Source organism: Chrysochloris asiatica, unplaced genomic scaffold (genome assembly GCF_000296735.1).
Source record: "Chrysochloris asiatica unplaced genomic scaffold, ChrAsi1.0 scaffold00025, whole genome shotgun sequence".
Classification (NCBI taxonomy): domain Eukaryota; kingdom Metazoa; phylum Chordata; class Mammalia; order Afrosoricida; family Chrysochloridae; genus Chrysochloris; species Chrysochloris asiatica.
The window spans coordinates 2,749,924-2,761,783 of record NW_006408543.1 but is presented as its reverse complement, the minus strand read 5'-3'; the positions used below and the strand labels follow the sequence as shown (position 1 = coordinate 2,761,783).

At 46.5% G+C, this 11,860-nt stretch overlaps 1 protein-coding gene across 1 annotated transcript in view; it reads right to left on the bottom strand.

Annotated features, from left to right (window-relative positions):
• Positions 1–11,860, bottom strand: part of AK7 (adenylate kinase 7) — an 86,882-nt gene that overhangs the window by 51,398 nt on the left and 23,624 nt on the right. Inside the window, exons 5-6 of the mRNA XM_006839511.1 lie at positions 7,392–7,502; positions 2,607–2,687 (exon numbers count right to left, since the gene is read on the bottom strand). Coding sequence (XP_006839574.1) covers positions 2,607–2,687; positions 7,392–7,502 — 192 coding nt within the window. The remainder of the gene's footprint in view (positions 1–2,606; positions 2,688–7,391; positions 7,503–11,860) is intronic.

Genomic DNA, 11,860 nt, shown 5'->3' with positions numbered 1-11,860 from the left:
AGAGAGAGAGAGAGAGAGAGAGAGAGAGTGTGTCCTGGTGTGGCACTGTGGGATAATACACTGGATCACAAGGTTGGTTTGTACTGCAAGGTTGGCGGTTCAAATTTACCAGTTGCTCCTCGGAAACCCTATACAGGGTGGCTATGAGTAGGAACTAACTCAATGGCACTTAACAACAACAACAAAATATATACATATATATATAGCTCTGGTAGTGTAGTGGTTACGATCAGGCTGCAAACCACAAGGTCAGCAGTTCGAAACGATCAGCTGTTCTGCAGAAGAAAGATGAGGCTTTCTGCTCCTGTAAAGATTTATAGCCTCGGAAACCCTATGCAGGGTTGCTATGAGTCAGAACCGACTCCACGGCATATAACCACTATCTAGAGATAGTGGAAGGGGAGGGAGAGGGAGAGAGAGAATGGGTTATTATCAAGGAACTGGCGTAAATTGCAGAGTCCCAGGTCCCCAGCAAAACAGAGAGAGCCTTTCTCGTTTGTCCATTGTATTGGGAGCAGGCCACACCCCCAAGGAAGCATCCTTTCAGCTGATTGGCTGCTCATAGCTACTCATCAGCGTTAACTATGGCTGTATTAGGTTTCATCACCATGGGAATAAGCACATCCCAACAGCTAAGCCTCTGGAATCCTGGTCTAGTCAAGTTGACACAAAACCCTAACTTCTACACCTATTAACTACCTTTAGAAATGTGGTTTTGGTGAACACTTTTATGTGTGGAATGCCAGAAGAACAAACAAACTAGTCTTGGATGAAGGAGAGCCAAAATGCTCCTTGGAAGTGACTTTGTCTTGATTACAAGGGACGCATCATTGGAAGGGTCAATTGCTGGAGTACGATGTCAAGCTTGGTGAAGTCGCCGGTCAGTGACTAACAGGGAGACAGGCAAGGAAATGGATTCATAAAGTGGCTGCAGCAATGGGCTGAAACATAACAACACTTGTGAGGTGGGCACAGGACTGGGTAGTGTCTAGTTCTGGTGTACATTCGGTTATTAAGAGTCAGAGCTGACTCAGCAGCGCCTAACAACAACAAAGGCACATCCCAAATCCAAGCACCGTTTACTGTCTCCAGCGTTTCTCGCCAGGTCCAAGGTGTGACCATCTTAATTAGTCTTCTTTTACCGCCCTGCCCCATTACACACATGAGGAGAGGAGAGTGAGCCTTGTAAGACACAAGGCAGATTAAGTTACTCCTGGGCTCAAAACTGTCTACTAGTTTCCCAGCTGACTGAGACAAGACGTCAAAGTCTTCACCACGGGCTACAAGCCTGGGATTGATCTGACCTTCGATCTCTCCCTTGACCTTTGTAGACTACCGTTTTCCCACACTGCTCTGCTTGTTGGTCCTCAAACACAATCAGCACATGTCTGTCCTGTTCTTTGCACTGCCTGCGATGTTCTTGCCCCAGAAAGCAATAGCTCTTTCAGTCATTCCTGTTGGTTTCTGCTTAAATGTCCAATCATCCCACAGAGGATACAGCCTCCCAACTCCATTCCCAGCATCCTCTTCCCACCTGATCCCCACCCTCCAAGAGCATTTTTCAACATCTGAAATATTCTGTGATGAATGGTTTGTTTATCGCCATTCCACTGGAATGTACGCTCCCTAAAGCAGGAACTGTGCTGTACACAGAGGCTTCGGAAAGTTGGTGGGAACTGAGCAGTAGCCAGTCTGTCTGGGCGGGGCTGATGAAAGGAGATGGGGATGGGTCTCTTACGATACAATAGTGAATAATTGTTATCAGGACTGACTGTGAGGGTTGGAAATGTAAAGGTAGATGTTTTATAGCAAAAGGAGGGGAATGGTTGACTTTGCAGTCCAGGAGCAGAGGTCCTTGGGACCATCAAGGGAGAAATGAGGAGTGTGGGACCCTATCCAGAGAAGCAGTGATACTGGGGATGGAGGCAGAGACAATGACGTGGAGAGACGGAGTGGCTTGGGACTCTAGACACAGAGAGGGAGAGGGGCTGTGTGCTGAGGACCAGGGGGCACGCTTGCAACCCTTTGGCTGGTTGATGATGCATGGAGGGGATTGTAGCCATGGCAATGAAATGATATACTATAGGATGAATGTAAAGCTAATGTTCTCCCATGTAAAATATCACATAATTCACAATAAAGCGTTTTTTAAAAACCCCACAAAACTGGTGGGAAAATGGAATGAAAGGATAACAGCATTCTTCCATGGACTTTCTGAAGCCCATTTGTGTTTGATTGCATCCCTTACACCTACTCCTGGTACGTGGTCGACACATGATCAGTGTTTGTTTCATCATGAAAGGCAATCCGTCCTTTTCTTTATTATTCCGAGGTTGGTGGATGTTATTGCTGTTGTTGTTAAGTGCCATCGAGTCAGTTCCGACTCACAGCGACCCTGTATAAGATTTCCGAGGTGGGTTGGAACTGCTGAGCCTCTGGTTAGTGGTCTAATGCATATCCTACAGTACCACACCAGGACTCCAAGTACAAGTTCTTCATCGTGGGAAAGAAGTAGTTATGGCCTGCTTCCATATTTCCTTCATACTTTTCAGTGGCATCTAGACGTAATCAAACACCTTTTTCATTTCCACATTAGAAAGACGCACCTTAAAATAAGTGTGTAAGATTCCTCCTTCCATTCCATACTGCAGTCCAGCCACAACCACATAAGTTGCAAATTTTTTCATCTATTAAATGAAATTGAGAAAAAGTGCAGTGTTATTAAAGATATTAGAGCAGGATATGTTTAGGGGTTTCATCAGCTCTGTTAGGTTACTACAGTTTAGGATAGACATAGTCTCCCCCTAAAGGACGGAGGGCAGCATTGTGTTCTCTTGTGCGTGGCCTCTCGATGAGTCAGGGCTGACCCAGCAGCACGGAACACCAAGGGTAACAACCGAGTAGAACACTGTGAATCAGGCCTGCCTCTGACCCCTACTGACCTGTGAGGTGGGGCACTGGAGTCATCTGAAAGGGACTTTGAAAGCCGAAAACTGAAACCCAAGGCTAAATAAATATACTGCCATTGCATCAATTCCAATTCACAGCGACACTGCATAGGGCTTCTGAGACTAAACATTTACAGAAGTAGACAGCCTCATCTTCCTTCCTTGTAGCAGCTAGTGGATTTGAACCACCCACGTGGTAGGTAACCCAATGCCTAACCCACAGTGCCAGTAGGGCTTCTTTTGAAAGGTAAAACCCACAATAAAAGGACAAGCTGGAAAAAAAATCTCATCCTCAGCTCTGTGCCAGAGTGCCTGGTAGATACCAGGATCTAAGCCGGTATTTGTTGAATGAATTCTGATTTCTAAGGTTCCATCTACATGGTGGGGCTCTGGTGTGGCGCTGTCAGAACAGCACTGGCCTGCAAACCACAAGGTCGGCAGTTCAAACCCACCAGGTGCTCTTTGAAAACCCTGTATGGGGCCACTATGAGTTGGAAGTGACTGGACAGCACTTAACAACATCTACGTGATGGAAAACACAGGGTACGCATGGAATCCCTGTGGTACTCAGAGTGATGGGACCAACCTCATCTTCTGAATTTTAACCATCCAAAAGAGGGATTATGAAAGCTGGGGTGAGTTAGGGAAGGAGGAAGGGAATACATTTTACAAGGAAAACTTGATTGTATCATTTAGAGTATGTTGTTGTTGTTATGTGCTGTGGAGCTGGTTCTGACTCATAGCGACCCTGTACAGGGTTTCTGAGGCTCTAAATCTTTACGGGAGCAGAAAGCCTCATCTTTCTCCCATGGAACAGCTGGTAGTTTCGAACTGCTGACCTTGTGGTTCACAGCCCGATTCTGGTAGCGTAGTGGTTACGAATCGGGCTGCGAACCTTAAGGCCAGCAGTTCGAAACTACCAGCCGCTCTAGGGGAGAAAGATGAGGCGTTCTGCTCCCGTAAAGATTTACAGCCTCGGAAACCCTGTACAGGGTCGCTATGGGTTGGAACCGACTCGACGGCACTTAACAACAACAACAACGCTACCAGAGCTCCTTCAGTTAGAGTACAGGACTTAATAAATGGTTTTATAACAAAAAAATATTAAGATGGTAATACTTCATCATTTTAGACTCGTTCACTTACCATTTTTATTTGTCACCTGATATTTCTCAACCCATGAGTTAGATACAAATGATCAACAAATCAGGATCTTTTTTCCTATTTGGGGCAATATTCAAAATTCAATGAAATAATACAGTTCTGAAAATTACAGTTCTGGTGTAGAGCTGTAGAATAAGCCCTGGACTGCTAACCACAAGGTTGGTGGTTCAAACCCACCAGCTGCTCCTTGGAAATCCTATATAGGGTCGCTACGAATCAAACCGACTTGGCAACACACAAAATAACAACAGAGACTGGAACTGGGAGGCATTCACACCATCTGGTCTGGCACCTTGATGCTATGTATTTAGTTTAATTCTACAAATTTAACAACTCGGGTATGCAAGGGGGCTCTTGTATGCTAGCTAGTGGATTCTGACTGCCCCTTGGGGTTTCTCTGTTGTTGTTGGAGCAGCTGGTGGGTTTGAACTGCTGACCTTGCCAAGGTTATCTGTCTGATGCTTATCCCACAGCACCACACCAGGACTCCAGGTTTCCCAGGCCAAGTCTTTTCTCCCTTGGAGGGACTGGAGGATTTGAACTGCCGATCCTTTGGTTAGTAGCCAAGCTCTTAGCCATTTTAACCTGCAGTGATCCTTATTCAAAAGAGGATGGAATCCCCAATCCTAACAGTTTTCCACTCAAAGCGTTTGTATTGACAAGTGTTCTGTGTAGAATAGAAGTATATGGGAACTTCCAAGTTCCTCTGAGTCCACTAGGTGTCGCCCTAGAAGTAAGATTTCATAACACTTCCTGTCAGCCTTCTAATGGGCAAAGGGTAACGGGAGAGAGAAGGTTCCCCACCCTGGAACCTGCAGTGCAGGGCCTGCCATTGGAAACAGAACCACTTCCCAATCTCTCCACAGGGTGGTCAGACCCACTGCAGAGCATGATGTTGGCCAAAGATGGCTAGGTCCTTTCTGAAGTGGGGATTCTGAGTCTGTTTCTCTGCTTTGACCAAGAACCCAACACCTCTCATGAATTTCTGAGAACATATGACACTCTAAATTCTGATTCTAAATCAGGATAACTTATTAAGATCCTTTGAAATGCTTAGCGATTTGACAGAAACAAAACCATATAACAAAATGACTGTGTACTTCCTGTCTCATGTGAGTCTCTTGTCTAGAATTCCTTTTCTATCCAGGAAAACTGCTCTTCTGTAAAACAAAGTTCAAGGGTCAACTGTGCTACGTACTACTCCCTGGACAGAACGTTACTGAGAGGGAGCCAGTGGTGTCTAGGAGCTTCCACCATCTGCTCAGATCCTTTACAATACTCATTGGGAGCCCTGGTAGAGCAGCGGGTTAAGCAATGGTTAACTAACCAAAAGGTTGATGGTTCAATCTATCAGCTGCTCTGTGGGAGAAAGATGAGGATGCTACTTCTTGGAAACCCACTGAGGCAGGCTCACTCTGTCTCCAGCATCTCTAAGAGTTGGAATTGACTTGATGACAGTTGCTTTGTGTGTGTGTGTGTGTGTGTTTAATGAAGTCCCTGGGTTCTACAAAGGCTGAAGAATGTGCTAGGCTATGAGTTGGAGGTTCAAATGCACCCAAAGTGCCTCAGAAGACAGTCTTGGTAATCTGCTTCCACAGGGCCACAGTCTTGAAAACTTTATGGAACAGTTCTACTTGGGACATGTGGAGTCGCCAAGAGCTGGGGTGGACTTGCCAGCAACTAACACACATTATAAAGAGTCCTGGTGTGGTGCTGTGGGTTAATGCACTGGACTGCAAAGTCGGTTTGAACCACAAGGTCCATGGTTCAAGCTCACCAGCTGCTCCTCGGAAATCCTATACAGGGTCGCTATGGGTTGGAACAGATTCAATGGCACTTAATAACAACAACAACAACACATTATAGAGATGCTGTTCATATGTCTGCCAGCTCACCAGGGCAGGGGCTTCTCTGGAGACAGACAGGGGTAATGTCTGATTTACTTAAAAACCTCTCCAGGCAGCTCTCATGTGTGAGATGGCGATGTGCAACCTGCAACGCTTTCCAACTTTGTGGAGAAACAAACACCAGAGGATGAGATCCGTGTTGTGTTCCCTGTAAGCAGCTCTGCTTTTTCAGGGCAGGAGCAGCACTGGACTGTGAACCAAAAGGTCAGCAGTTCAAACCCACCATCTGCTCCTTGGAAACCCTATACAGAGTCATTATGGGTTGGGACTGACTTGACAGGACTTAACAACAACAAAAAAGGCAAAAGAAGATGACAGGTATCTAAGACATAATTCCAGCTTATTAAACTTGGTCAGATTCCCACTGCATCATTTTCATCTTGTCTAGATGGGTGGGGTGAAAGTCTATGGGGGAGGATAGGGATAGGATTTCTTTGATTCAATAGTTAATAACTATTAACACGTCTAACAGAAGATGTGGAACAAAAAGCAGGAAGTAGTTAATCTTTCATTCTAGGAACAGACAACCCTAGGACCATCAAGAGGGAAGAACATGAGCGGAATGTGGAGTCCTAACCAGAGCTACACCACCACCAGAGATGGAGGCGGAGGTGAGGGCATGAGAGAGAGAGAGCAGCTGAGGACTCTAGACCCATGGAAAGAGAAAGGCTGTGTGCCATTGGGCAGGAGGCTGGCTTGCAAAACGTGCCCTTTGGTCGTTTAAAGGAATACATATTTTCCATGAGTTTTGTGTATATATATATATAGATAGATAGATAGATAGATAGATAGATAGATAGATAGATAGATATAGATATATAAATTGGGAATAGAGGTAAATACTGTTAACCGATGGTGCATGGAGGGGATTGTAATCATTGCGGTCAAACAAAGTATGATTGGTTGAGTGTAAAGCTGATTATATGCCCTGTAAACGATCACTCAATTCACAATAAAAACTTAAAAACTAAAAACCTCCATCAAGTAACCTATGGTATTCTGCGTGTGTCCTAGTGGAGATGGGAAAAAGCACTGTTACAGACTCCGAGGCTGGACCCGAGGTGGGCCCAGGGCCTCAGTGGGCGTGGCTGGGAGGAAAGGGACCACAGAGGGAGGGGGCTGAGGGGTTGAGCTGATATGTACAAAGCAAAGGAAACATGTCCTGCCCTGCAGGTTGTTGCCTTTCAGGGCCTTCTGACTCACAGAGGCCTTACAGGACACACAGAACTGCCCCACAGGGTGACCTCAGTGCTAATCTCTTGCCGCTGGAGGAAAGTGGCCACCTTTTGATTAACCCCTAGGGCTCCTTCCTGCATTCCTCAACAATAGTGCAGCTACTGCTTTGTCTGGAGCGGAATCAGGTTCTACTTACGTTTTTCCCAAATTTGAGGACCATCTTTTCAGCATTGATGTGATCCACAAAATTAGGGTGGTGCTTCCTTCTTCGATAATCCTCCTCAGTAAACGGAATCTCGTTGTCCTCCTATGGGAGAGAAGGCCAGGTGAGGTGCGTTGGTCAGTGTGCACGGTGACCAAGTAAAGCTTATGACGACTGCTTATTTTAAAGGTGATTTTATTTTCTTGAAAATGCTTTAGCGAGCCAAATTTTATCATCTAAACTTAATCTAAACAACACGAACAGTTTAAATATGTTTTTGGATCTTGTACTTGTTGTCACTAATTTCAGCATAAAATAACCCATTTTCCCTTCTCTTTTTGGGGAGTAACAAAACAGGTTCCAGAACGTTTGCCATTTCTACACTCTTCATGTGCTGGCTTAATTCTCGTGCGGCTCAAACATCGCCATTCCCCACTCCCAAGTTTCCCCACACCCTTCACCATTTTTTAATAGTCCTTGCAACGTATGGAGTTTCATTTCTTAATGTAAATTGTAGGTTTCTGCTCTTTACCACACTGCCCCTCCATTAAAAACCTGGAGTCCTGGTGTGGCACTGTAGGATAAGCACTGCTTACCACATGGCCGGGTTCAAACCCACTAGCTGCTGCTTGGAAACCCTATAGAGGGTCACTTGCATCGGAGCTGACTCCACACATGGAATAATGTCACAGTGATCCTACAGGCCACGGAAGAACAGCCACCGTGAGCTTTCCAAGGCTGACAATTTTTACAGAAGTAGATTGCCACACGGTTCTCCGGTCAAGTAGCATTCTTGCCATCTAATTAATTCCAACTCATAGAGACCCTGTATATAGTTTTCAAGGAGCGGCTGGTATGTTTGAACTGCCGACCTTGTGGTTAGCAGTTCAGTGCTTATCTCATAACTCATACCAGGACCCTGAGTATTTAGTGTCTAAATATAGTGTCATCAGCTCTGTCTTCAGGAGGAACCAAGTGCCCAGTATCTCTGTAGTCCTGGCTGACATGACTTGGGGGCCAATGTACCTAAGTGACCCTCCTGCTGGGCGCCCAGCACTGGAACACTGCCCCCAGCTCCTAGTGCCCATTTAAGACTCTGCTGCCAGGCCTGGTGTGCCCTGGGCTCTGCCCGGCCTCTGGCCAGCTGTGTGCCTGTCAGTCCACCCCCTCTCCTGGGCTTGGCTTCACCCTCAGGCCTCAGGGCGACATTCCATTAGGCTTCTCTGGGAACCAGTCTTTTGTTATTGTATTTCTTTTGTCTTAGTTCTTAGTTTTCATGATTGTTCTCTGTACTTTTTTTAAAAATTGTGGTAACTACATGAGGGTGTTTCAAAAAGTTTGTGAGGAAAATGGAATTAAAAGACAACAGAATTTTTCCAGGAACTTTTCGAAGTCCCTTTGAAATTCAACTTGATGACAATGGGCTTGCTCTGGGTTTTGGTATGCATGTAACAAAACATTTGACGTTGCAACTATCTTCACATGGACAGTTCAGGGACATTAGCCATGTTCAGGTTGCTATTCACCATTACCCTGATCCACTCCCAGATATTCCCATAATCCCCTGAGTCATCCCCTCCCACGCCCTCCCGCCACCCCTGGTGACAACCCTGGACCTCTGGTCTTTGTACTTTTCTCTGGCCACAGGTTTTGACAGCCAGCCTCTTCCCTGGCATTCTGGAACCAGGGCTGAGAGAAAAGGTGGGCCAAGCCAGTGTCCTCTGGGTAGTCCCTGTAGTTCACAAATGGGATGTAGCTAGAGCAGCTAGCTCGACGGTGGTTCTTAATTGGGACTGAGGCCTAACTGCACATTAGGGCCTGTCTCTCTCTGTCCTTAAATGTCACTCATTACATCAACAATAGATATATTTAAGCCCCACTTTCATATGGACTCCTGGTATGGCGCTGTAGGATCAGCAGTTCAAACCCACCAGCTGCTCCTCGAAAACCCTGTACAAGGTGGCTAGGAGTTGGAACTGACTCAACAACACTTAACAACAACAACCTTTCATACAGCTTTCAGTTCCTGGCAATACACTTTTCCAGGAAGTGATGAGATATTGATCTTTGGTTGTATTGTGTGTCATCAAATCAACTCCTACTCCTAGCTACCGCAGGTGACAGTAGACCTGCCCCAGGGTTTGCTAGGCTGCCTCTTCAGCAGCACAGGTGACCAGCTCCCTGTCCTCTGGAGTGGCTGGTGGATTCAAACTGCTGACCTATAGTGGGTGGAATGGAGCCGGCGGTCTATCCCGTCGAAGGAGTCCTTGTGGCACAGTGGTTAAGCATCGGGCTGCTAATCAAAATGATGGTGGTTAGAACCCATCAGCTGCTCTATTTGCAGAAAGATTCACAGGCTCGCAGTGCGATGGGGCAGCTCTGCGCTGTCCTGTAGGGTCACTCGGTGTGGAATGGACCCGACAGCAGTGGGGTTTGGTCTCCGTTATTATATATTGGTGTCTCTTTGCAGAACTGGAAGTTCACTTCCTTAGAGCTGACTGACTGCTTTTGGGTCACCTTATTACAATGAACAGGCTCCTATAGGAGATGGCACCCGTGCCCTTTTTAGGACATGGGGTAGCACTCTGCTGGACCCTCTTTATCCCGCAATGTTTGACCCAGTGTGGCTCACCAGCCCAACCCTTCCAGGCTATGATGTGTGACAACCAGAGACAACAGTCCTACTCATTCTAAGCTATTTGATTGAGTCATAATCACCTCTGGTCACCCTCCTACTCACACCTACAGAAACAAAGTAGTAGCTATTGTTGTTGTTATTGTTAAGTGCCATCAAGTCAGCTCTGACCCTTAGTAACCCTGTATAGGGTTTCCGAGGAGCAGCTGGTGAGCTTGAACCGCCAACCTTGTAGTTCAAAACGGCTTTGCAGTTGGGCGTATTAACCCACAGAGCCACATCAGGACTTCATGTTAAAACAAAACCACAAAACCATGTATTTTTAGATTCTTTTACTTACTCAGTTCCTTTAGTGTAGTGCAGTCCTGGTGTGGCCCTGTGGGTTAATACGCTGGACTGCAAAGTCGATTTGAACTGCATGGATGGCGGTTTAAGCTCATCAGCTGCTATACAGGGCTGCCATGAGTTGGAAGTGACTCGACGGCACCCAACAACAACTAAAGTATAGTTCACAGGTCACCCTGGTGGCAGAGATGGTTAAGCGTAAAGCTGCTAACGAAAAGGCAAGTGCTTTGGACCCACTGGCCTCTCTTGGACAGAAAGATGAGGTAATCTGGTTCCGTGAAGATTTACCGCCATCGCCTCGGCACAAGTCAGAACTGACATGACAGCAGGGAACTTTGAGTCTGTACAGTTCGTGTTGCTGGGGATGCAGTTAGCTGTAGTAACAGGAAACTCAAGAAGGCATGAACACTGAGGAAACCCATGCACACTCCACAGTAGGGAACACCAGGCCATGTATGACAGGTTTGGGGTTCTCCTTCTCTGTGTGCCCCCCAACACAAACACATCAGCCTCATAGCAAGACTGTCATTGGCGGTTCTGAGTCACATCCAGGCATGACAACATTTTCATGGGCCTGGGTTCTTCCCACACGGATCCTTTGTGATGCTTTCTCCCAGTCAGAAAGCTCGACACAGCTGTGGACAGTGGTCCTTGAAGCCACTCTGGAAGGTGGCCAAGTCACATCATGGCAGAAGCCTGGGTCTCCAATGGTAATGGGGAGGCAACTCACTTGTTCATCAAAAACACCTATTTTACCTTTACCGTGAGCAAGACATGAACTCTTCGCATGCTATGGCATTCTACCTTTTAGGACCTGTTGGTTACATCCTTGCATCCCAGAACTGAGTTGCATGCATACCCCCTAGCTAGCTGCTGGCTGGAAATGGGACCGTCAAGACTGGTTTGGGTCAGTCCCTTGGAGGTGGTGATAGTCTCCCGGCCGGAGTCTCCCAAACAGTGTAGTGTGAACACTTGGACACATCAGGGCTGTGCCTGCAAGGAAGGCAGACGGATGGACCAGTAGTGTCCAGGACAATCTAATAGAGACCAAACAGGACAGACCAGTGAACGTTACAAGAAAAGCACGCCAGACCCCTGCTCCCAAGACAATTAAACATGTAAATGTCACTTGATGCCTTAAGTGAAATACATTGGGTGGTGGCGTGCCATCGAGTCAGTTCCGACTCAGTGACCCTGTCTGTATAGGGTTTACGAGACTGTAAATCTTAACAGGAGCAGAAAGCCCCATCTTTGTCCCATGGAGCAACTGGTAGATTCGAGCTGCTGACCTTGAGGTATCGGTCCCACATATAACCCACTCTGCTATTAGGGCTCCTGTGTTCTTATGAGAAAGAATGGATTAAGAGCTTCCACGATGTACTTCTTGGTTCACATTTTAACATTCCCTCACAATGTGTTATGTTATTGATGTAGACATTTGCTCTGCTCTCTGTGACCCCAGGCAGGAAAAGGCCCCAGTGAC